The 26,968-nt window shown below is 43.4% G+C and overlaps 1 protein-coding gene across 1 annotated transcript; it reads right to left on the bottom strand.

Annotated features, from left to right (window-relative positions):
- On the bottom strand, positions 1-26,764 carry LOC132389221 (NACHT, LRR and PYD domains-containing protein 3-like). Its single transcript, XM_059961690.1, has 11 exons — positions 26,518-26,764; positions 21,414-21,695; positions 19,443-19,609; positions 14,065-14,236; positions 13,899-13,964; positions 2,877-4,614; positions 1,792-1,878; positions 1,466-1,636; positions 1,140-1,310; positions 821-988; positions 1-678 (listed from the first exon to the last, which is right to left on the bottom strand). Exons 1-11 carry the CDS (start codon positions 26,762-26,764, stop codon positions 591-593), a joined length of 3,357 nt encoding a protein of 1,118 aa, XP_059817673.1. The 3' UTR covers positions 1-590.
- Between the last annotated feature and the right edge of the window lie 204 nt (positions 26,765-26,968).

Below are 26,968 nucleotides of genomic sequence, written 5' to 3'. Positions count from 1 at the left end.
TCTAACGTGTGGGAATAAATAAGCTGTTCACGATTCACTCACAGTCACACACAAATAACTGACTGGCGACAACGAGTGACAGATTGAATCATCAGTCCCGTTTCTCACCGTCACTCTGCATCGGGGAACCGATGATTATAAAATCACACTTCAGGGCCGTGTCCGGGATCGCTGCAGATCCAGGGTCACTGCCGAAGTATTTGTCAATTTAAGATCATTGTATCGGCCAGACAGCCGAAAGTACTGTCCTCAGCAAAGTAAACAAAAGGATTCTCTCCCCGGATAATCCCACCCCGGGATACTCATGTCCTAGAATGAACCCGGCCACTGGGCTCTTCCTGACTGTGCAATTCCGCAGAGCCTAACTTGTGTGAGATCTCGAACTTGGTCATGTGTCAGAATCAGCGGCATTGGACAAGAGGAGGAAATACGTCACTGCAGGACAGCTTCAAAAGTCACAAAGCGCGAGACCAGAGCCAGTTCTGTTAGATCCATTAGGAATCAAACCTGGAGTGCGGGCATTAAAGAGGAGCTTGGGGAATCAGCGAAAATGTCACCATAAGTGTGGGGATGTTCGCGCATTCAGATGTTCAAAGGATCACTATCAGTCCGGGTCTCTGATCCTGCACCAATCTTAGTTCCTTCTCCCTGGTCTCACTGAACCGATTCCCCACCAGTCTGAAACGCATTGAAGAACAGAGATGAAATAAACAGTTTACACATCAGTGTCAGTAACAGGGGACGAGGATAATGTTTCAACATGCTTACAGACCAGTATCCCTGATATTTTATCACATTGAACGTTAACACAAACACTCACCGGATCCACTCCAGATTTGGGAGGGTCAATATGAGGCGACAGAGAGCGGGTGCTGATCGGTCTGTGAGGGAGTTAATTCCCAGGTTCAGCTCCGTCAGTGATCTGTTTGTACTGAGTGCGGAGACGAGATGCTCGGCACCAGAATCCGTGAGACCAACCTTCTTCAGCCTGCAGATAACGAGAGAGAGTGGGAATGAAAGACAGAGAGACAGGGTTGGTACAAATCCCCAGTGTTTATCAGTAACACAGATAAACCATTAATGTTCAGGGTCAGACACCCGGTGACTGTAAACACAATCTCCCACAGTTTGGTACTTACTCCAGTTTCTGTATTTTACACTCCGGGTTCCCCAGAGCCGCAGATACCAGTTTCACTCCTGAATCTCCCAGTTTATTATCACTCAGGTCCAGCTCCGTCAGTGATGGGTTTGTACTGAGAGCGGAGATGAGATCCTCAGCACCAGAATCTGTGAGACCGACATCCCTCAACCTGGAGATGAGAGAGGCAAATAGTGAATAACACAGAGATACAGGAGACGGTACAAATCCCCAGTGTTTATCAGTAACACAATTACTGATCACATTAATGTTCAGTGTCAGACACCCAGTGACTGTAAAGAAAATCTGCAACAATTTGGTATTTACCCCAGTGTCTGTATTTTACACTCTGGGTTCCTCAGAGCCGCAGACACCAGTTTCACTCCTGAATCACGCAGTTCATTTTCACTGACGTTCAGCTCCGTTAGTAATCGGTTTGTTCTGAGAGTCGAGACGAGATCCACGGCACCTGAATCTGTGAGACCAACATGGTTCAGCCTGGAGGTGAGAGAGAGTGAGGGTGAAGGTCACAGAGAGACAGGAGACGGTACAAATCCCCAGTGTTTATCAGTAACACAATTATTGATCATATTAATGTTCAGTGTCAGACACCCAGTGACGGTAAACACAACCTGCGACAGTCTGGTACTTACCACAGTTGCTGTATTTTACACTCCGGGTTCCTCAGAGCCGCAGAAACCAGTTTCACTCCAGAATCTCCCAGTTTATTTGCCCCAAGTCTAAAGCCAAACAGACAAATTGATGAAAAAAGTGATTCAAAAACCGTGAGTCTGAGAAAACCTCTCTCACTCGGATATTTCAGGAAACATTAAAATCTTCAGTAAATCACTGATCGGAGTTCCCATCACTGTCAATGTCCCTCACTGACCAGCACCAGGGTATTCACCGAATGTCAGTAATTTAGTCTGTCGGTGTGACACTGTAAACTGCACACATTCTGTCTCACTCCCAGACGGTGAAAATAAGCGTTACTGACTTGAGAGCATTGGTAGGGTCAGGGCAGAAATGTGGGAGATATACCCACAGTGAGGAGGATTTGTGAATTATAATTCACAAATTATAATTCCGATAGGAGATGTGGAAGAGGCATCACCTGAGGAAAAGGGATAGGAAGACAGAACATGTCGGAGTAAGGGTAATGGGGAAGAGAGATCCAACAGGAGGCAGGAGAATGGGGAAGAATCCATAATGATAGGTTGATCCAGTAAAATATTGCACGGGAGGGGTGTGTCTGAACTGAGACACAAATTTGGAAGGGGAGATGAGCCCATTGATTCTGAGTATCTAGTAGTGAATGATGGTGATAGTCACACACGGGGAAGGGCAGGGGAGGACAATCTCACAATGGTATTTCTTTCCTTCTCACTGGGACAGTCAGCTGACGGTCTCTTGTCCCTCACTGGGAAGGGGGTGTAAATCTCTGACCCACCTGCTGCAGTCAGTGTCCGTCTGGGTGTCAGTAACAGTGAGAAACACGGCCATTCCTGTGATTTACTACCATTAAACCAATGGCCGTTGTTCACTGATCTGATGATGTCTCCAACATCCCTTCACAAGGAATCACAGAACCTTCTCGTCCTTGGGAATTACTGACCTATACCCTGGTTATTTGACACAGTCTTTTATTACCTAATATCCTACAGTTTTACCCAACTCGTTTTACATTGAAACAGCACAATGGAACAGTTTCATAGTTCAGAGAGACAAATCAAGTTACCTCAACTTCTGGCACTTGTGCAGCCCGGGTCCCAGCCGCTGGATTCCTTCACACTGAATGTGACAGTTCTCCACGTCGAGGTGTTTTATCGTATCACAGATTCCGATGACATGAGACAGGACTGTGCAGTCAATCGGGGTCAGAGTCATTTCACTGAATGAAAGTGTTTTCACAGATCCCAGTGCGGCCTTAGCCAGCCAGCTATTCTGAGACTCAAACAGGTAGTGCAATGTGTTCAAGAGGCTCCTTTTATCAGCTTCACTCCTCGTGTTTCCACTCTGGCATTTAACCTCCTCCTTCACCCAGTCAATCACCCGGCAGGTTGCTTCATGAGGAAATGGACCCAGAAACTCCTCCAGGCTCCGAGTTGTCATTGGGGAGGAGAGACCAGCAACAAAACGGAGAAATACCTCAAATCGCCCATCTGTCGTGTTGTGGGCTTCAGTGAGGAATTTCAGGATATCCCCGGGATGTGGATTCAGGAATTGTGCGACTGCAGCTACAAACTCTTGGATGGTGAGGTGTGGGAATTTGTAGACCACGCTTTGGGCAGAATCCTCTCTCTCCAATAGCTCCATCAGGAACCCGGACAGGAACTGGGAAGGCTGAAGATTGTTCTTGATCAAATCTCCATCTGTAAACACAATCTTCCTCTCGGACACTCCTCTGAAGGCCATCTGACCAACCCTAAGTAACACATCACGGGGATTCTCAATCTCACGGCCGTGGTTTTTCAGTATATTGTAAATATAGTAGGAGTACAGTTGGGTGATGGTCTTGGGAACACGCTGCGGGTCCTTGACTCTTTGTGTGAAGAAGGGACCCAGTGCCAGAGCGAGGATCCAGCAGTAGGAGGGGTTGTAGCTCATGGTGTACAGGATCTCGTTCTCCTTCACATATTCAAAAACAGCTGCTGCCACCGTCCGATCTTCAAAATGTCTGATGAAATATTCCTTCCGTTTTTCATCAACCAATCCCAGGATTTCCGCCCAGACACTAATCTCTGCCTTTTCCAATAAGGGTAATGCAGTGGTTCGGCTGGTCACCAGCACTGAACACCCTGGGAGCAACTTACCCTGGATTAAACTGTACACAATGTCAGACACTTCACACCACCACTCGGGATCTGAGCACTGGTGGTCGCATTCTGTGTCTCTTTGATTGTCAGCAAAATGAATTGTGTGCTTAAATTCATCCAAACCATCAAATATAAACAACAATCCCTCTGGGTTTTTCCAGACCTCTCTCAGGATATTCCCAAAGTAAGGATACTGATCCAAAATCAGTTCCCTCAAGTTTATCCGAAAATTAATGGTGTTTAAATCCCGGAATTTGAAATTGAAGACAAACTGGAATTGCTGATATATTTGCCCTGTGGCCCAGTCATAAACAATCTTTTGCACCATTGTTGTTTTCCCAATCCCAGGGATTCCGACCAATGCTGCGGAACTCCCAGATTTGGATTTAGTCTGGGAAAAGGTGCTCTGGAACAAATGATCTATCCCGATTTTTTCCAGCTGTCCACTGGGATGCTTCTGTCTCCACTCCTCGTGGACTCTGCCTCTTGCCAGTAGCTCATGTTCCACCAGACTCCGATGTTGAACAGTAGAAATGACCGTGAGCTCAGCGTATCGATCATCCAGCTGGAAAACCTTCACCTTCTCCCTCATCAGGATCGTGTTCACTCTCAGTGTTTCAGTCTGTGCCTGCAGAGTCTCCTTGTGTATCTGTTGAACGTCTTTCATGGGAACAGAGAACATAGTCAAAATGTTCAGTAGCTCAACTGACAAAGAATATTATAACTGCATTTCAAGATTCAGTGTTTGAGATTACATGAATTAATTCAATGCATCCATGGATATTAGGACATAAAGTAAAATGCTGTTAACAGACATCGGAACTAACAGCGATGTATGTCTTAGAAAAGATACAATACTGATATTGTGATACTAGTTACATGTGAAGGCGAACATTCCCCTGATATCCTATTGCAATCCTGACTGCACATCCGACACAACAACATTTCACACGATTTAACGCATTGTTTGCATCATAATCAAACGATGTTAATGTTGATTTGCTGTGGAAATATGGAGAGCAGGACACTGTGCATTTTGGCAAGTGTCCACTGCTCTCGCATCGAAACAGGAGCAGAATATGCGGGAAATACTCCGGTCGGGCAGCCTCTGTGGAGAGAGTCACAGTGATGTTTCGTAATGATAACGCAACGGAATGAGAAGAAAGAAAGCTGGTAGTTTTTAATTTCAGTGATGGAGGAGGGGTGGAAAAGTGGAGATGAATCTCCATGAATGGGAGAGACCAGAAGCATCTCAGTGATGGACGTCGTATTTGTCAGAGAGCTTAGTGAAGTGTTAGCAACTGGTGACGATCACTCTGTGAGGCACTGTATTGTTGACAACAATAAATCGGTAAATTGCCATATTATTGACACATGCACCGAGGTACAATAGACAACCTTTCTGCATGAGATGCAAATACATCATTTCATCATATCAGCGCAATGAGGCCGTACAAGGAAAAAGAGAACAGAATGGCTCAGGGAAAGTGTTTCAGTTGCTGAGAAAATGCAGAGCAGGCAGACAATAAAGTACAAGGCCAAAGGGTCATTCGCAGGTCAGATTTTAATTGAACTACGCTGCTAAACTGCAGAGATCCTCACCTAAAACTACTGTACTGTAGCCTCAGATATTTGCTACTAATGTGTAAAGGCTGCAGACTGAGGCTGTCACTTTTAAACACCATTGCAAAGCCTTTATATTGAACCTTCATTTTGTCTTTTATTTCCTAGTTTGCACTTTATCCCATTGTAATGCACTATGAACTACATCGTCATGATAAGAATTGCTTTATTAATAGGTTATGATTTATTTTTTCTAAGCTCAAACTGGTTTTGCCTGAGGTGCAGGCAAACTAAACACACTCATCTCTCAATTGATAGGAAATTCCGGACTACTCTAGTGGTGTTTAACATTGTTGCTAATTCAGCAGATTTCTGGTGTTTTTCAGCATTTGATTTCTGTATGTCACGTGCGTTTGGAATGGTTATGTCTAATCAGTAAGTAAGTTCTTCTTGCCTTTTTATCCTGGATACATAGTCCTATCTGTAAAGGTACATAGTCCTATCTGTTTCTGGGATGAAACCTTCAATTCAGAGCCAGCCGTTCTTGTCAAAATCTAGTCTGCTCAAATCGTGGCGATATCTTCCATGGATGGACGTTGTGCCATTCGTTATCTTTTTAGAACCATAGAACCATAGAACATTACAGCACCAAACAGGCCTTTTGGCCTTTCATGGCTGTGCCAAACCATTTTTCTGCCGAGTCCCACTGACCTGCACCTGGGCAATACCCCTCCAAACCCCTCTCATCCATATACCTGTCCAAGTTTTTCTTAAATGTCAAAAGTGAACCCGCATTCACCACTTCATCTGACAGCTCATTCCACACTCCCACCACTCTGCATGAAGAATCCCCCCACCCTAATGTCCCCTTTAAACTTTCCCCCCTTCACCCTTAACCCATGTCCTCTGTTTATTTTTTCTCCCCTAGCCTCAGTGGCAAAAGCCGGCTTGCATTCACTCTATCTATACCCATCAAAATTGTATATACACTCTAACAAATTTACCCTCATTCTCCTACACTCCAGGGAATAAATTCCTAAACTAGTCAACTGTTGTCTGTAGCTCAGTTTCTCAAGTCCCGGCAACATCCTTGTAAACCTTCTCTGCACCCTTTGAACATTATTAATATCCTTCATGTAATTCGGTGATCAACACTGCACACAATACTCCAATTTCGGTCTCACCAATGTCTTATACAACCTCACCATTACATGCCAATTCTTATACTCAATACTTTGATTTATAAAGGACAATGTACCAAAAGCTCTCTTTACTATTCTTGTCTAGCTGTGACACCACTTTTAGGGAATTTTGTATCTGTATTCCTAGATCCCTCTGTTCTACTGCACTCCTCAGTGTTGAACCGCCCCTCGCTTTCGCCTCAGACCATGATACTCTATCGTTTATCAGTCTGGCCAAGAGCTTAAATCATCATCCAAGCACCACTTCACTCACTTCGATACGGTCTGGGGGCGTAGACTCCGGTATTGTCCTGTACCCGACTTTTCAACTTCAACCCGGCCCCCAGTGCCTTCCAAACATCTGGTTCTGTCACTTCAATACTCCGGAGAACTGTACCCAACATTTCCAACTCGGCCTGGTGCACAAGTCAATCGGACTTCGGGATTCTCCTGGCTCTCGGCCTCAGCCCTGCCGCATCAAATTGCCTCCAAGTCCAAAGGAAAGTTATAGGCTTTTGCTTAACCTCAGTGCGTTCGAGTGCACATAATGTGTTCCTAAAACTTTTCATTTCAGTCCCTCTTTTTTTCTCTTTAAGTTTTCCAGATCGGTAACAGACCAACGTGTTGCGCCAAAAGAATATTAATATAGGTATAGCGAAAGCATTTATCACTATGCTGCATTTTGACCATTGCATTGCCGATTTTCTTAAGCATTGAAGTAAATTCCAATTAAACATTTCCCTTTATTGCGGTATGAGGTATTTTCATTGTTTGTTGATATCGACAATACTTATATATTTCATATTCATCCATCGGTTGCATTGTATTCTGCTGATGGCACAGGGGAAAAAGTGGTTCCTTGTGTGAATGTCCTCAAGCTCCAGTACCTCCTCCCCAACTGTAGCAATAAGAATTGGGCATGGCATGAGTGCTGCGGTTCCTAACTGATGGATGTGCCTCTTCGGAGCATCGGCCTTTGAAGATGTAAAAAGACCCTGATGGTTGTTATATACAGACCCCCAAACAGTAAAAGGATGTGATCGCAAAGTTACAACGGGAGATAGAAAATGCATGCCAAAAGGTAAATGTCACAATTGTCATGGGGGATTTCAATTTGCAGGTAGGATTGGATAGTCAGGATGTTGTGGGATTCCAAGAGGGGGAATCTCTTGAATGCCTGTGGTTGAGACCACTAGTGGATCAGCTATTTTGGATTGCGTATTGTGCAATAGACTGGAATCGATCAGAGAGCATTAGGTAAAAAACCCTATCGGGGTAAGTGACGACAATATGATGGCCTTCACCCTGAAATTTGAGAAGGAGAAGTTAAGGTCAGATATATCAATATTACAGTGGAGTAAAGGAAATTATAGAGGCATGAGATAGGGGGTGTGCAGAATTGATTGGAAAATAACACCGGCAGGAATTACGGCAGAGCAGCAATGGCTGGAATTTCTGTAAGCAATTCAGATGGCACATGATATATACGTCCCAAGGAGGAAGAAGTGTTCCAAAAAGAAGAAGACACAACCATGGCTAACAAAGGAAGTCAATCCCAAAGAGAGTGAGCATAACAGAACAGTGGGAAATTAGAGGAAGCTTTTAAATATCAATAAATATCAACTAAAAATCATAAAGTTAAAGATGGAATATGACAGTAAGCTAGACAATTATATACAAAGTCGATTCCAGAAGTTTCTTCAGATGCATAAAAGAGAAGAAGGAATGGATATTGGACCGCTGGAAAATGAGGCTGAAGATGTACTAATGTGGGACAAGCAAATGGTGGACGATCTGAAAAAGTATTTTGCATCAATCTTCATGTGGAAGACATCAGCAGTATGGTGGAAGTTCCAGGTATTGACGGGACATTAGTGTCTGAAGTTACTATTACTAGAGAGAAGGTTCTTTGTAAGATGAACGATCTGAAGGTAGACAATGTTGGGATCAGATAGGATGCTCAAAGATCTTGACACCTTTTTGAAGACAGGTGTGTGCCCCCTCATCTTACTCTTTGTGAAGTCCAATATCAATTCCCTTGTCCTGCTGACATTGTGTACAAGATTGTGGCTACAACACCACTCAACAAGCTGAAATGTTTCCCTCCTCTACGCACTTCCATCACCATCTGAAACTCTGACAATAATAGTTGTGTCTTCAGCAACGTTAGAGATAGCACTAGAGCTGCGTCTAGCCACACAATTATGGCTGCAGAGAGAAAAGAACAGTGGGATAAGCACACATCATTAAGTTGCGCCAGTATTGATTATCAGCGAAGTGGAGATATTATTTCCATTCCGCACAGACAGTGATCTTCTGGTGAGGAACTTAACGATTCATTTGCAGTGATAGGTTCGGCAGCCCAGGATCGGGAGCTTTTTGATCATACCTGTTGAAACGATCATGTTATATCGGACGTAAGTATTATTAACCTCCAGGTGATCAATGGCCACGGAAAGAGCCAATGAAATCGCATCCGCTGTAGAGAAATAGTGGTGATATGCAAATTACATTGGGTCTATGTCCTAGCTGAGGCAGGGGTTGATTCAAGCCATAATCAACCTCTCAAAGTCCTTCATTGTGGAACTGAGTGCTGCGGGAAATAGTCATTAAGGCATCTCACCCTGTTCTTCTTGGGAATTGGTATGACTTCTCCCTATTAAAGCAGGTGGGAACTTACAATCGGAGCAATGAGAAGTTGAAAATACCATTGAATACACACGACAGTTAGTTGACCCAAAATTTCAGAGCCCTACCAGGTACGGCATCGGGGCAGCTCCCTTGCAAGTACTTAACATATTGAAAGACCTTCCGAGATCGGCTTCCGAGTCAAAGATCAGTGGATGCTGCCGTGACCCTCATTGCAGTAGTTGTATTCTCCATTTCAATGCGTGCCTAAAAGCTGTTAATCCCCACTGGGAGCGAAACTTCTCCGCAAGTCATTGTAAGTTTGCGCTTTGTGGGAAGTAATGGCCTGTAAGCACTGCCAGAGTTGACGTGCATCCAATTACGCCTCCAACCTCAATCAGAATGGTTATTTTGCTCATGAGATAATCCTCCGTATGTCATACCTGGCCTTCTTGCGCAGTCTTGGATCACCACACTTTAATGCACCGATATTGTCCTTCCCCAGACGTTTACAAATCTCTTGGTTCATCTATGGTTTTTGATTCAGCTATGTATAATATATTCTGGTAGGCATAGACATATCCACACAGGTTTTTAGAGTCAGCGATAACTGGGGAGTATTTATTCAGATTTGAATAAAAACGCTGAACAGTCCAGTCTATGAACTCAAAGTTGTTTTGCAAGTGCTCCTGTGTCTCCTGTATCTACACTTTATTGGTCCCCTCTACTGTTGCTGTGGTCTTCAATATCTATCCATAGATCAGACTTTCCAAATTACAAGTGTAGGATGGCAGTGTAAGTGAGATGATGGTAGCATCACAGTGGTCCTATGTGTTACTCCTCTGGATCCACAAGTGATATGTTGTTAATAACTATTTAGAGACTGTTTCATGCTAGCTCGGTTAAAAATCCCCAAGACGACGGGGAAAACATCAGGGTGTGCTGTTTTTTGATGCCTGTCGCCCCGCTCAATAGAGACTGTTGGACTCGGGCCTGTGGTGGGCTTTACTCAGCTACCAAGATGATGGCTGATAACTCCCATGAGAGATAAAATGGAGTATAGTTTTTCCCAAGATTTTCCAGGTTCAGAGAGCAGGACTGGAATAGAACTGCCATGTTTGTACACCACCAGCAGTGGATAATGAAGAATGCTCCTACTCCTCTGCCTTTGAAATATTCATCAGTCCCATCTTGACAGTAAATGTGATGTCAGCAATCTGTAAAACTGCATCTAGAATGACAGGGATATCCAGGTCTCCCTCAAGCAGAAGAACACAACAATCCGGAATATCCTTCTGAACAACAATCATCCTCTGCAAACTTCGATTATATTTTCCAGAAACTGTATATCTGTCAGCAAAATTGCATGCAAGTATGAACCCTCTTCTCCGTAAACAAACTTTTAATCCAGCCCAGTTTCTGCTTTCTGCTTTCCGTAAAGGGGAAACGCTCTAGCGACTGGAGACCAGCATCCGATATTTATCAGCTTTGAGTAGCAATACTGTAGCAATAGAGATTTTAGCCGACTTAACATGATGTTGCTTCTGCATTATTTAAGTGTTTAATTGCGGATTCCAGCTCTAGAAATCTAACATGAGAATATTTGATTTATTTCCATCAGGGCTGCTTGCATGAGTGGCCATCTTAATGATACTACAACATCTGTTGTATGTTCTGCACTTATCAAGACCAACGTTGATGTTTCTATCTTTTCAAAATAGCTCTACTATTTGAATTAATTGTTGTACCTTTTATGGATGGAGACTATAATTTTAATTCATCCATGTATCCATGTATAGAAGGTATGCCAAGGTATAATTTGTTTGTCTGTATGTTTAAATTTGCTAATTTGTTACCCTATCTTTATACAATTCAGTAAATTAGAGAGAAAATTTTAAACCAGGCAAAACCACCGTGGATTCAGAGTCGCACTGAGAAATATCTCGTTTTATTTATTGGTGGTTGTTCTTTTTTGATTGAGAATAGACAGAGCGATTTGAGCACGCCAATGCTTCATCATATATTGTGCGAATTTCACAAGTGTTGTGTGTATTTGTGTACATTATGAACTATTAACAATGACTGTGGGACAGAATCAAATGTTTTTGATAGTCATTGTAACAAAGTGAATGATTTTTTGCTTTTCCTGTTGCCTTGAATTGGCTATTCTCAGTTGTTCCTTACAGCCTTTCATACCCTTACCGCACACTTTCTGCTCTTCACAAGTATACTGTGGTTACCTAAATGAGCGGTGATTAGTAGTGAGATGCATGATGTTAAATTTCATATTTAGATTGTAAAACAATAGGACGCTATTTTGATGGGTTATTTGTGATTTCTCCTTTAGGCAAAAGATCCGTTTTATCTTATTATTCAAAAGTAATTATTATTATCTCACCTCTTTCAAGTATGGACTTTTTAAAAAATTAAACAGCAGATGTTTCTTCTGGATAATCCCAGAGGAGGGGACGTCCTCACCACTCCCCTCAAATGCACCCTAATAAAATGTCTGAGGACCTTATGTTTCACTGAAATCTAATCTTAAATGTCTAAACTCCAACAGGTATAAACTCAGTCTTCCTTCATAAATCATGTGAATAAAACTCCAGAAGAGGTCATTTGCTCTGTCGTTTTATGCCAGTGGCTTACAACTCGCAGAATACACCTTATTATATCTAAGAAATGTTATGAAATGTGTTGCTTTTTGGCACAGTAGAGCACAGGACATAAAAACTAGTATAATTGACAATAAGAAATGAAAGAACTATATACCGCAAAGCAGGATTAGCAAGGTCGTGTTCATGGACTGTTCAGAAGGCTAACTTAGAAGAAGAATCTGCTTCTGAATCAATTTGCATCAATTGCAAATCAGGGAAAGAAAACCCATCAACAACACGGACAATACAATCCGATGGAATGCAACACTGCAAGAAGTGTAATTTAAATAACAGATGAATGAATCAATTGATCAGATGGTCAGTTTTTTTACAAGTGCTGCTGAAGGATTAGTGGTGCTGACATTGTAAGAACCTCTCAGCTCTTCTTCAACAAAGCATCATATCACATTTATGGAGAAAAGAACTGAGACTTTGATTTACATTACACTTAAAACAGTGAACCTCTTCAGGACTCATGCCAATAGGTTCAGAAACAGTTATTATCCCTCAACAAATAATTCCTCGAACAGAGCAGAAACTACACTTGCCCCATTGGATTGTTCCCACATCCTATGAATCCGCTTATATATTTATTATTATGTATTTCTTCTGTATTTTCAGTCTTTTGTATCTTGCAGACTGGTTGTCCAACCTGTTCGGTACAGTCCTTCACTGGCCCTATTATGGTTATTGTACTTATTGAGTATGCCAGGACAAAATGAATCTTAGGGTCGCATATGGTGTCATGTGAGGGGTGATAATAAACTTACTTTTTACTTTGATATTATATGTATTGTAAATAAGAGCTCATCTTAACATAGAATGTGAGCTTTTATTAGTCTTAGAAATGCAGAATTAAATTTGTCCTTGATACTTTCAGGTTTATGTATCTTCTGCCCAATGAAGAAGTGAAAATATTTGAGTTGGATTAAGATCAAGCAGCAAGACGATCCCCCGCCCCCTGCGTGAGGTCCTCTGAAATTTACCTTTCAATTCATTGTACTCTTGCTCTAAGATAACTAACCTAGATGTCCCGACTTTCAACTTTCTATGTAACTCTCTAAAATCTCTCTTCAGGACCTAATCACATTTCCTACTTGTGTCATTTGTGCCAATTTGTTTCAAGACCTCTGGCTACTTTAGAATGCTATGGATCCATTCTGAGACATCCGTGACACTGACACCTGGGAAGCAACATACCATCTGTGTATCTCTATCGTGCCCACAGAACCTCGTCGCTTATCCTCCGACAATGGCATTTCCTATCACCACTGCCGTCCTATTCACCTCTCGTCCCTTCTAAACCACAACACCAGACTCAGTCCGAGAAACCCTGTGATGCAGCTCTCCCTGGTTAGACATCCTCTTCAACAGTATCTAAAGTGGTATACTCATTATAGAGGGAAACGGCCACAAGTAGACTCTGCACTGATTGTGCATTTCTTTTCCTTCTCCTGACAGTCACCCAGCTCACTGTCTCTTGCCCCCTCCCTGCAGCTCCTATCCATCACCTCCTCATTCTCCCGTATGAGCAAAACGTCCTCGAGTTGCTACTCCAGTGCTGTAGCTGGGTGCACCTGCCGCTGTTCTCGTTGTCCAGGAGACTGGAAGTCTCCAAGAACTCGCACATCTCAGAATAGTACAAAAGACTGCCCCTGGAAGTACTCTCACTCCACGCTCCACTCCTGTGCCCTAACAGATAAGGAATGCGGAATTACTAACAAAAAAGGAATCTTACCAGATACTTCCCATAGCCCAAGCCTGAAGAGCCAAAACTACATCACACTCTGACCCACTCACAGCAATGATGGTCTGATGAATGATCGCTTCACTTGCCCTTGCATTATTTTGAATGATTAAGAAAGACAGATAACGTATAAAGAAGTGACCCACGACTGGGAATGTCATCACTCACCTATCAGTTGAGTGGGTAATTCAGATAACCCTCGGGCGATGTCAATGTATTCCTCTGGATCAGGGTCTGTTTAATTCAAAGAAAAACGTCCTTGAAAACAGAACTAAAATAATGTAAACTGTTTATTTCAATGTGCCTTTGTGTTCAGTGCGTGGTTTTAACATACCGAGCTTCTGTATTTCCCTCAGTATTCTGTCCAACTTCGGTAACTCAGTCCTCCATGTCACAAAGGATTCCCACATCGCCCTCCGAGTCCGGGAGCCTTTGCCCATCACCAAACTGAGGAAGAGTCTGGAACTTTCTGCCCGTTTTCCCTTCTCTGTCAGCTCAGTGAGTTTCTATAAAAGGAAAACAATGAATTTATTGTGGAGCAGATAGAAAGTCAGAAAGAGTTTACATATGATCCTGTAAGCTCCTGTTGCTTTAATAAGAATTGAATAAATTTAAGAATTTATGTCTGACATGTTAGATGTTTCTTCTGGCACAACAACTTCTGATATAAAACCTACACCACATATTTAGCCATAGGTTTGAGGATTAGTGCAGCAAAGACTTCTATGAATGTTATTTTTCATCCAAAGAAAAAATTTCCAGGGACGTTCCTGATAGGGTCTGCATTACCACAATTATGCGGAAACAAAGCAGAGTAAATCAGCATGTAACAACAAAAGCAAGAGTGAGGGGGGGGGGGGGCTGAGGGAGCAAAAAAAAAATGAATTTTGGGACCGAATCTCAGACACATGGGGAGAAAATTGAATTTTCAGAAGCTGAAATGCAGGTAATCAGAACAGCCACATTCAGATTAACAGGCATTCAGCATGGCCTGGAACATATACGGGTGGGAATCATATCTGAAAATACATGTTAAATAACTACTATTACAAATCCAATGTTGACTCTTCATCCCTATTTGACCGTTGAGGAGTAACAGTTTATAACTGCTGATGAAGATAAATCACGTAGCCATGAGCGGGGATCTCCAGGATGAAGACCCGGTGCTGATGAAGGAACGATGAGATTTCCCAAAGTCAGGGTGAGCTGAGACGTGAAGTGGATGCGCCAGGTGGCGGTGAGCAACATATCCACTACCTAGCTGTGGTTTGATGGATTTGCAGGTTTGGGAGATGCAATCAGTGCTACTGAACTTCTGCACAAACTGCAGACAGTTCCTGACGGAGCAAAAGGATACGTAAAATTTATTAACTTGATGCCAGAACCATCTACCCTGCGTGATGCTCAGCTTCAGCTGTTGGGGGTAACATGCCGAGGCAAATGCCGGCGGCACCATCTTCAAAGTAATGAAATGATTCACTTAAACGAGACACATGCAGCCCCTGTCCTGCCCTTACAGTCATGTTTTGTGTGGGATCCACTGACCGCCATGACGTGAATCGAATGAATTGACTTTCCTACTGACATTCTTAATATACTAGAGGAATAAAAATCTTTGTGTTACGTATCCATCTAAATGTGCAATGTGTAGTTTGAAGTAATTGATAATAAGTAGCAACACACAACAAATGCTGGTGGAACGCAGCAGGACACTTCGGCAGGACTAAGAGTCTCGACCCGAAACATCGACAGTGCTTCTGCCTATAGATGCTGCCTGGCCTGCTGCGTTCCACCAGCATTTTGTGTGTATTGCTTGAATTTCCAGCATCTGCAGATTTTCTGGTGTTTGTTTTCATAATAAGTAGTATGTACAACAGTCAATACAACATAGAAATACAGTTGTGTCAGCATGAAAAAATACAAGATTGCTCTTAATCAGGATATCAGGAGGGCCAGAATAAGGCACGAGGTTCCTTGAGCAGACAGGTGATTCCAAATATCAAGGGATTCCTCATACATGTCAAGAGCAAAAGGGTTGTAGGGGTCAAAATTGGTCCTCTGGAATATCAGAATGGTAATTCATGCATGGAGCCAAAGGAGATGGGGGAGATTTTAAATGCATTCTTTACATTTTTATATATACTCAGGAGACGGACAAAGTATTTTGAAGTGAGGCCAAACTGCATCAACTTCATAAGATCTATACACATTATAGATAAGGTGTCTGCTATTTTGAGGTGAATCAGGGTGGATAAATCCCGAAGGCCTGACTAGGTGTTGCTTGCGGGAGGCAAGTGTACACATTGCCACGGCCCGGGCAGAGATAATAAAATCATCCTTAGTGATATCAGAAGAAGCAAAGGACTAGAGGATAATCAAAGTTGGAGGGAGGAGAAGATGGTGGCGCGACGCAGCGCGCGTGGTCTCTCCGGTGAACGATATCTGTTATTTGTTAAGTAGGTTACCGTGCACATTTCTGATTTGATGGAGATACACGTGAGAGCGCGGAGGAACATCTGGAGAAACGTCTGAAATGCCTGCTCCGCTGCCGCTGCTACTGTGCGGTCCGGAATCTCCGGAGGAGAAGGCCTCTGACCCCTCGTCTTTGCTTGTTTCGGCTGCCGGGACGAGGTCGAAGGCCCTCGGCAGAGGATGGCGCTTGGGAGGCTGTATCGGCGGGGCTGGTCGGAGGCTCGATGTTTTCGGACGGACTCAGAGTCTGCTGTGGTCTGATGCTTCTAATGCATCAGTTGTTGGTGCCTGGAGGTTTATGGCAGGGAGAGTTTCTCCCTTTCTGCTGCCTGATATTGGGGCAATTGTAGTCGATCGGGACTTGAGACTTTTTTTAAGCGTGCCCATGGTCTGCTTTTATCAAATTATGGTATTGCTTTGCACTGCTGTAGCTATATGTTATAATTATGTGGTTTTGTCAATGTGAGTCTTTGTTTTGTCTGTTTTTTTTTTGTTTTGTTTCAGAAAGGATCTAAAATAACCCAGGGAATTATAGGTTGCTGAGCCTGACCCCAGTCGTGGGAACGTTACTGGAAGGTATTCCAAGGGTTGGAATATATTGGTACTTAGATAGACGTGGTGATTGGGAATCGTCAGCATAGCTTCATGTGTGGCAGGTCGTGTCTAATGAATAGAAACATATTAACCATACAGCACAATACAGGCCCTTCGGCCCACAAAGCAGTGCGGAACATATTCCTACTTTAGAACTACCTAGGCTTTACCTATAACACTCTATTTTTCTAAGCTCCATGTAGCCATCCAGCAGTTTCTTAAGGGACCCTATCGTTTCCGCCTCCCCCAAAGCCGCTGGCAGCCCATCCCACACACTCACCACTCTCTGTGTAAAAAAAAACTTACCCCTGACATCTCTGTACCTACTTCCAAACACCTTAAAACTATGCCCTCTCGTGCTAGCCGTTTCAGCCCTGGGGAAAGGCCTTTGACTACCCACACGATCAAAGCTTCTCATTATCTTGTACATCGCTATCAGGTCACCTCTCATCCTCAATCACTCTCAGAGAAACGGCCGAGTTCACTCAACGTATTCTCTTAGGACATGCTCCCCAATCCAGGCAGCATCCTTGTAAACATTCTCTGCACCCTTTCTATGGATTCCACGTCCCTCGCATAGTGAGGCGAACATAATTGAGCACAGTACTCCAAGTGGGGTCTGACCAGGGTCCTGTATAGCTGCAGTATTAACTCTAGGCTCTTAAAGTCAATGCACTGCATGCCTTCACAGAGGCACAGAGTCAACCTGCTTTGCAGCTTTGGGAGACCTATGGACTCGGACCCCAAGATCCCTCTGATCCTCCACACTGCCAGGAGTCTTACCCTTAAAGCTATATTTTGCTATCATTATTGACCTACCAAAATGAACCAGCTCACACTTCTCTGGGTTGAACTCCATCTGCCACTTTTCAGCCCAGTTTTGCATCCTATCAATATCCTGTGTAACCTCTGACAGCCCTGCACACTATTCATAAAACTCTCAACCTTTGTGTCATCAGCAGATTTACTAACCCATCCCTCCACTTCCTCATCCAGGTTATTTATAAAAAATCACGAAGTGTAGGGTTCTTAGAAAAAAAAGCACAGATTTTTTCAAGCAAGATACCCGGAAAGTTGCTGAAGGCAAGACATTGATGTTCTCTACATGAACTTTAGCAATGCACATGACAAGGTCCCACATAGGAGGTCGGTCAAGGAAGTTCAGTCACTCAGCATTCAAGATGTGTTAATAAAATGGATAAGACTTTGGCTTCATGGGGAAAGCCAGAGAGTGGTGGCAAATATTTGCCTCTCTGACTGGAGACCTGTGACGAGTGGAGTGCCGCAGTGATTGGTACTGCATCTGTTATTGTTTGCAGTCAATATCAATGATCTGTGTAATAACGCAGTTAACTGGTTCCACAAATTTTGCGGAGGACACAAAGAGTGGTACTATAGTGGACACCGAAGAACACCAGAGCTTTCAGTGGCATCTGGACCAGCCGGAAACATGGGCTGAGCAATGGCAGATGGAATTTAATGCAGACAATTATGGTGTTGCACTTTGTAAGGACCAGCCAGGGTAAGTTTTGCACACTGAATGGCCAGGCACTGAAGAATGTGCTAGAAGAAAGGGATCTGGAAATAGAGGTACACAAATCATTGAAAGAGGCGGCACAGGTAGATAGGTTCGTAAATCATCTTTTGTAACTCTGGCCTTCATATATCAAAATATTGATTACAGAGTTGGGATGCTATATTGAAGTTGTATAAGACGCCGGTGAGGCCTAATTTGGAGGACTGTGTGCAGTTTAGGTCACCTATCTGCAAGAAAGATGCAAATAAGATTGAAGGTGCATAGGGAAAGTTGACCAAGATATTACTGGGACTGGACGGCATGAATTATAAGGAAATACTACTAAATGAATTCGCTCATAATACTTTGGGACGTAGAGGACTGAAGGGAGATTTGATAGAGGTTTACAGATAGGATAAACGCAAGCAGGCTTTTACTACTAACGTTCGGTTAGACTCCGACTAGAGGTCATGGGTCAACACAAAATGTTCAAGGGGAACATGAGGAGGTACCTTTTCACTCAGATGGTCGTGAAAGTCTGGAACAAGCGGTCAATGAAAGTGGAGCAAGCCAGGTGGATTTTGACTTTTAAGGGAAATTTCGATATGGATATGGATGGTAGTCGTATGGAGGGGCTGTGGTCAGTTTGGAGGTTGATGGGAGTAGGCAGTTGAAATGGTTCGGCATGATATAGCTGGCGCAGTACTTCTCTGTGACTCTTTGAATGGTCAGCCACCCATTTGTATGGGAACTCAGATGGACAGCAGAGCAGGTGTGATTGGCAGCTTTCCGTCCCTCCTTCCCTCACTGACTGCAGTGAAGCCAGTGGGTCAACTGAATTTGACTGACAGCCCTGACGAGATGAGCATTGAATTGTAGTCTGAATGCCTTTCCAACAGTCCAGATATACAGCCACTGTTCTTATACCCCACTGATAAGGAGAGGAAAATGTGACACTGAAACTGTAGTTCCCAACACTCCACACCTTACCAGATTTCAAAGCTGCGGCCAGTTCTTCTGCAGACAATTCAGGGATTTCGTTGGGCATGTAGAAATGTTAGAACATGTCGGAGATTAATATTGATCACTTTTCCCTCTGATAGCAGTGACAATACATTAAATAGCCTCACCCCATGTTCCTGTGCAGTGAAATGCCCCTCCTGTCTCAACATCCAACTGAGTCTTTCAACACCTTCTTCTATTGCTTGTTTCAGTCTGTCCCTGTAGAATTTCGTCAGTTGGTATAGTCGATATTCAGCCCTCTCTGCCAGGAGGTCAGAGATTGTAGACTCTGGGTCTGCGAAGATAAAAAGGAGGAAGTGGGCACCAACCCAAATATGCCTCTTCTCCACCGCTTTTACAGCACTCACAGCATGTCTTGAAACTCCTGCCTTCAGCTACAAACACAGATTTTCTCCCCAACTCCAACACTAGCCTTAAAGCCAACCCAACAACCCTCTGGGAGTTACTTTACCAGAAGGACCACATTTGCGAGAAATCAAACTCCCCACTCTACCCCCTCATTCGGTTCAATTTAGGATGGACAATAACTGGTAGGGATTCCAATGATATTCGCTTACCAGAGATACTCTATCCATCCAGGTGTCCCTTAATTCACATACCGGAAATGCACTCTTCATTTGTACAGCTCCATATTTTCTAGTACACATTTCCAGTAGTGGGGTAACCGGTGCACCACTACATCACATGTACCAGTCCCACACATTTCCCCTCCCCTCTGACCTACCCTCCAATAAGACCTCACATTTACCCTCCAGATTGGAAGACAGCAAATGTCACATAACTTTTTGAAAAAGGATGTATCAAAAGACGGGGGGACATGTGGATGTCGTATACTTGGATTTCCAGAAGGCGTTCGATAAGTAGCCGCACAAGAGACTTAAAAATAAGATATGGATGCACGGAGTCGGAGGAAGTGTATTGGCATGGATAGTCGATTGGCTAACGAATAGAAGGCAGAGAGTTGGTAAAAATGGGTGTTTCTCCGGTTGGCAGTCTGTGGCGAGTGGGGTGCCGCAGGGGTCAGTGCTGGGCCCGCAGATGTTTACCATTCAGATTGATGTTTTGAAAGAGTGGACTGAGTATACCGTAGAAAAATTTTGCTGATGACACTAAACTGAGTGGAAAAGGAGATTGTACAGAGGATGTGGAGAGTCTGCAGAGGGATATAGATAGGTTAAGAGAGTAGGTCAATGTCTGGCAGATGGAATATAACAATGCTGAATGCAATATCGTCCACTTTGGAAGGAATAATAGAAGAGCAAATATTATTTAAATGGTGAAAATGCTGTTGTGCAGAAAGACTTGGGAGAGCTTGTTCATGGATCGCAAAAAGTTGGCTTGCAGGTACAACAGGTTATTAAGAAAGCAAACAAAATGTTGGTCTTCATTGCTGGAGGGATTGAAATCAAGAGCAGGGAGCTCATGCTATAACTATACAGGGTACTGGTGCAGCCGCACCTGGAGTACTGCGTGCAGTTTTGCTCTCCATACTTGAGGAAGGATATACTGGCTTTGGAGGCAGTGCAGAGGAGGTTCTCCAGGTTGATTCCAGAAATGAAGGGGTTAACCTATGAGAGGAGAAAGAGTTGCCTGGGACTATATTCTGGAATTCAGAAGAATGAGAAGGGATCTTATATGAGCATACAAAATTTTGAAATGGATAGATATGATAGAAGTAGGAAAGTTGTTTGCATTGGTCGGTGAGACTAGAACTAGGGGACATTGCCTTAATATTCAGGGGAGAAGATTTAGGAAAGAGATGAGGAGAAACTGCTTTTCTCAAAGAGTGGTGAATCTGTGGAACTATCTGCCCAGTGGAGCAGTTGAAGCTTCCTCACTAAATATATTTAAGATACAGTTAGATAGATCTTTACATAGTAAGGGAATTAAGTGTTCAGGGGAAAACGCAGGTTGATGGAGCTGAGTTTACAGACAGATCAGCCATGATCTAATAGAATGTCGGGGCAGGCTCGATGGGCTGGATGGCCTTACCCTGGTCCTATTTCTTATGCTCTTATGTTTTTATGTTCTCCTCCCTGCCACATTCTGCGAACACATCACCCTCATATTTCACTCACCCGCTCCTTGTTGGGGACTTGACAATTCCGTCTTTAATGAGCTTCCGAGCTCACAGACCGTGAGCCCACTTGTGCTGGTTCCAGAGCACGGATCAGTGTCCCTGATACCTCTATGCCTGGGCTGATTTTGTTCGCCTTTTTCTGCAGCCGGACTGCATCCACCTGGGACAACGCTCTCAACCCGACTCTGCTTTGGTACCTTGCTTCCCGTGTCCTGATTATCTTCCATCGATGCATTGCCAGGGAAGAATCTCTTGACTGCTGTCCAGAACCATTTTCCACCTGAAATAAATGATGAATTGCAAGTTATACTGAAGTGATTTGGAGCTGAGCAGAACAAGGATTCACAACTGAGCCAAAACTCTGGCTGACCAGATTTGGATTGGGACTGAGCTGGTGAACGTGAACTGCACTTCCTACTAGTTACTGATTCTGATAAGCCGGTGACGGGACACATGAACTCCCAGAAATAGAACAGGATAGACATAGTATTACTGATCACTATCTTGGCGCTGATGACCAGGAAATCTAAAAGGAACAGCGTCAGGTGATACCGGGAAATATTACTGAGTGTATTTTCCACAAGCAGAAAAATCCCTCAGTTACACGCTGTCCAATCGCCTGTGTCACACACAGATGAGTCACTGGATTACAGACTGTCCTATCCGTTTGATCACACATACTTTGTTCACCGTGCAACAAACTGTCCACACCACTGGGTGAAAAAACTATTTGCTATGCATCTCCTGCCCTGTTTAATTTTACAGAATGAACCTATTCTTTGGTGCACCTTTCAAGTTCATCTCAGTCCCCTTGTAAATGTACATAACCCCCTTCACTGTCCGTTCTACCACCAATATCGCTGACACCTGCAAACTTCCGAACAACATTAACAACTTTACCTACATAATTTTTAAAATAAGGAGCAAACAGTAGATCTTGTGCCCATCCACACTGCAGGTCATAAGCCTCCAAACTGAATAGCCCGCCAATTATTAACCTTCGTATTCCTTCCTCCTAGCCAGTATTGTATCCAGATGGCTGGCTTGCCCGCAAGAAAATAACCTCAGTATTTTTGTGGTGTCTATATGTACACTGATAATAAATTCAATTAACTTTGAATCCCGAAGTTTCCAGGTATACAATTTGTGGAGTTGACAAAATGTTTGCCGTTATTAGCTGCAGCGCAGAATACAGGCGCAAGGAGATCTTGTGACAAGGCTATAAACTGTTGGTTGGATCAGTTGGAATAGTGTGTGCGTTTCTGGTAACAACACTACAGGAAGGATGTATTAATACCGGAGAGATTGCAAATTGAACATTTCAATTACAAGAGATTGGATTGGATGAGCACATTTTCTGATTCAGAGTCTCAGCTCAGGCTCAGATTATTCATTTCCCTTCATAGTTGCTGCCTGACCTGCTGAGTTCCTCCATCACTGTGTGTGTGTGTGTGTGTGTGTGTGTGTGTGTGTGTGTGTGTGTGTGTGTGTGTGTTACCTGCTCTAGATCCCACCTTGAAATGCAATGGGGTTCATTTTATTCCGACACACCGATAACATTACATTGACCCGATTCTTTTTTTTTTGATTCAATGTTTGTCTCCTGTGGTTTTATTTTTCCTGTGATATTTCAGCATTCAAACTCTTTTTTTTTTTGAGATACCAAATTCACCATTCGTCCACAGCGCAGACATTCATTGGGGTATTAAAACACTGAAACAAACCACAGGTATATCTACATATCTACAGTAAGTTGTCTCCTGATCCTTTGCCATTCCAAACGCTGGCAATGTTTTCGGCTCGGCTATAAAAAATACATTTCGTAAACTCCCCTCATCTCCTTTGCGCAGCAGCCAAGAAGACCCAGAGGGGGTTGATAGCTGCCTTTCCAAAACATGAAATGCTGTGTTATCACACAATTTCTGAAATTGCGGAAAAGTTCCTATCAGCTGGCACTGAGTTTTATTAATGAAAGTTGGCGATGTCTCACACATCAGTACGTCTCTAGAGGCAAAACAGACCCTGACTCTTGACTTTTACATAATCTACAAACCTGCTGTTGCATTCCTGTTTCACTCACCACCACCTAATTCGGAACCTACTGGTTCTTTCACACAAGAGAAGCTTCGCATGGCGAGCGGAGTGATTTCAACATTACCGGTGACAGGTCCCTGCGCTGCAACTGTTACGTTGTTCATTTACTCAAGGCCGCAATACCAGTAGGATCAATGTCCCTTTTGGATGAAACTTTAACATCTGTTAAACATCTGTGCAAGTTTCCTCATCTAAAATCTTGTGCAGTAACAGGACAGAAGTTTAATTATGAAGTTCCCAGTGAACATACCTGTAGCCATTCTGATTCTGACTGAAGATTGCTAATTGTCGTCGACTTGTTTACACTTTGCTTCCAGTGCGGGGAAGCTCCACCTGCTGGTGATGCTGTGAATTACATAACAAGCAAACAGTGAGTCAGAGTACGATTGAAAATATGACAACAGGTCCATCCCCTGTATGATAGCAGCAGTTGGATTAGGGGCCAACCCTTCCCTGTTTCTATCAACTTTTGTATGTCTGTTCAGTGATATCTGACGCTTCCTACTGATAGAGTCACAGATCAACAGAGCACCGATACAAACCCTTCTGCCCAAAGAGACAATGCCAACCACAGTGCCCACCAAGATGGTCCCAATTTCCTATGATGGATCCAGTTCTCTCCTGGCTTCCTCACTCCATCTACACATCCCAACTGATTCTGTAATTAGACAATTGTGCCTGTCTCCTACACGGGCAGTTCCCTTCACATAATCACCAAACTCTTGTGTGAAACCGTTGTTGGTTTTGCAATCTATTTACCACTCCTGCCAACTTCGATCACCTATAAGTTATGACAATCTTCACTGTCAGCACAGTCTACTAATTTTATGTCATCCGTGAACTTACTGGTCAAGACTTCTGCACTCGCATTCAATTCATTGCTATAAAATAACGAATTTTAAAAGTTAATAGCCTGTAGCCCTGGTGGCACACCACTAGTTACCCACCTTGATCATGAGGAGAAAACATCAATCACTATACTTTGCTTGCTACTTTTAAGCTGAAGTTAAATCCATCTAACTTGCTCTTTCTGTGGACCGCATTAGGGGCCTAATCTTTCAGACCAAGCTGCCATGTGGGATCTTATCAAGGATTTTGCTGAAGTCTAATACAGAACATCCATGGGAAAATATCTTCGAATTTTCACCTCTGCTTAATGTCTGTTTCACAGGTTCTGACAATGTAATTAGTAGAAAAGTACTTGATGACGTCAGGGTGCGCAAAGATAAAGCATTGGTTGTCATTTGGTTGTGAGGACTGAATGAACTGTGGTGTTTGTACATTGTGTTACAAAAAGGTTTGCTATCAGCTGAGGCTTCTATGTCGATATACTCGAGTGGAAGTAAATCATTGCAGCTTGCAACAACCAGAGCGGTCAATGACATGTTACTGTAACTCATGGTAATTCCATATTTCTACAATCACTACAGCACGAAGCATTTATGGTAAAAATTGTTATCACATTTTGAGATGATTATGCGGTAACGCAGACAAGCAAGGAAGCATCGGAACTGAGCACAAGTTACGTCGGAAGATGCAAGATTTGAAATGAGCAAACACTGAGGGAATGTGAGTGGCTTTAAAGAGCTGGACTGCTGAAAGCACATCACCAGACCTGGAGCGATTGCAACTGGGTCTGGCAGTGGCATAACTGGTACTTCTGGGCACAATCAGTCTTACTCCAACTATTTTTTACCTTCCATTGTACCGGTATATAATATCTAAAGGACCAGCGTTTCAATGAGACTCACCGACCTCTCTCCTGACTGAATCAGTGGCAAATCTGAGTCAGAAGGGTTATCTCCAGTTGCTAGTCTCAATCCTCAGACTCGTTCACTTGTTAATTTCGCTTGTCTTCAGTCATGGTTTGCTTCCAGATGTGGGCGTTTCTAATGATAAATCTCTCACCGTAGGTCTAACTTTAATTGGAGAGATAATAAAGCATGTTAACAGTATAAAGGAGAATAAAACATTTGTGCTCAATATCCTGAAAGCAAAACTCACTGGAATTTAAACATTGAAGACAAATTTAACAACCTCAGTGAATAAATCTGTAATTGTCCCTCGCACATCACAGAACCTGATATGAAGGAGTCATCGTTCAGTCATGGTAACATAAGATATCAGAGCAGGATCACGTTATTCGATCCTTATGATTGCCACCAACCCACCCCCACAACGCTCTATTTATTCCTCATGTAACACCGAAGTTACTTAGCAATCAAGAATATGTCAAACTCTGGCATAAATGTTTTCAGTAATTGCCTCCATCACAAATATGGCAGCATATTCACGCATCAACTAAGCTTTGGCTGAGAAAAAGAATCCTCCATCGCAGTTTTAGAGGAAAACATTTATGATCAGCTTGCGCTCTGAGCAGATGGAGACTTCCTCTCCATGTTCACAGTACCCAGGTTTTTTCAGCATTCGATAGGTTTAAATAAATACACCCCGACACCCAGCCCCACCACCTTCACTGAACTCCATTCACTACAGGCCCAGAGTCATCAAATGGGCCTCATAATTAAGGACTAACACGTTGGCCTTCAAAAGCTCCGGATACATAAAAACTATCATTATTGTGAGCCTTATAAGCAACAACTGTACTGTCCCGTTTAAGATGATGCTGGTGAGACACAACCACGCCTTGCCGCTGGTAAACAGAACTACAAATTATTGTATTATTTACACATATTTCTCGGAGATACTGCAATCAATAGCCCGTAACTTCCCTTTCGGAGATGAACATTTGAACAGCTTTTACAACCTGACATTTTTGCGGGGTGAACTGAAGTCTCTAAGGTTTAGAAGGGTTACATCGTGACCTGTACGGGCTGAATCGAGGCGGCGCGCCGAGGTTCGAGAGCAGAGAATAAGCCAATGCTTGGCCATAGCATCAGTGGACTTGAAGGCGGATTCGGGAGAACAGGGGCAAGGCGATGGTCAAAGGATTCGGGCCTGAATTGAGGAAGGGCGCGAGGTTTGGGTCAAATTTGAAAGTTGGATACGTTCGGAATCGAGGCAGCTGGGTCCGGGCCAGAGCAATTCGAAGTGGCAGGGTCTGGTTCCAAGAGCAAGGAATGACGCCATGTTTGCTCGATTTGAGTGCCGGGCCAGATTGAAGATGGTCAGGGTGTCGGTGCCGGAGCAGAGGGACTCCGTGAGGTTTACTCGTCTCTGCGCTGAACTGAGGCTGTAGCCTGCAACTGATAGTTTCCTCAGGCGGTTGCTCGGATGATCTGGTTCGTGGCACATTTTTGTGATCTGAATGTCAGTTGTTTTTTGTTTTGGATGCACATTGTTTTCCCTGCACATTAGGTGTTTGACGGTCTTTTCTTAATGATTTCCATTGAGTTTTTTTTTTTTTGTGGCTTCCTGTAAAGTGACGAATCCCAGGGGAGTATATAGTATAGACACTTTTGGAATATATGTACTCTGAATATAGAACAGTAATAAACA

This window comes from Hypanus sabinus, unplaced genomic scaffold, assembly GCF_030144855.1.
Source record: "Hypanus sabinus isolate sHypSab1 unplaced genomic scaffold, sHypSab1.hap1 scaffold_503, whole genome shotgun sequence".
NCBI lineage: Eukaryota > Metazoa > Chordata > Chondrichthyes > Myliobatiformes > Dasyatidae > Hypanus > Hypanus sabinus.
Note: the sequence above shows the minus strand (reverse complement) of the source record. Positions and strands in the feature narration are given on the sequence as shown.

Coding starts and splice junctions, on each gene's coding strand:
- LOC132389221 (XM_059961690.1), bottom strand. CDS start 26,764: ATGTGCCACGAACCAGATCATCCGAGCAACCGCCTGAGGAAACTATCA. Junction 4,615..13,898: donor ATTACCCACTCAACTGATAG/GTGAGTGATGAC, acceptor TTCCCATGAAAG/ACGTTCAACAGATACACAAG. Junction 1,637..1,791: donor TGTAAAATACAGCAACTGTG/GTAAGTACCAGA, acceptor TCTCACCTCCAG/GCTGAACCATGTTGGTCTCA.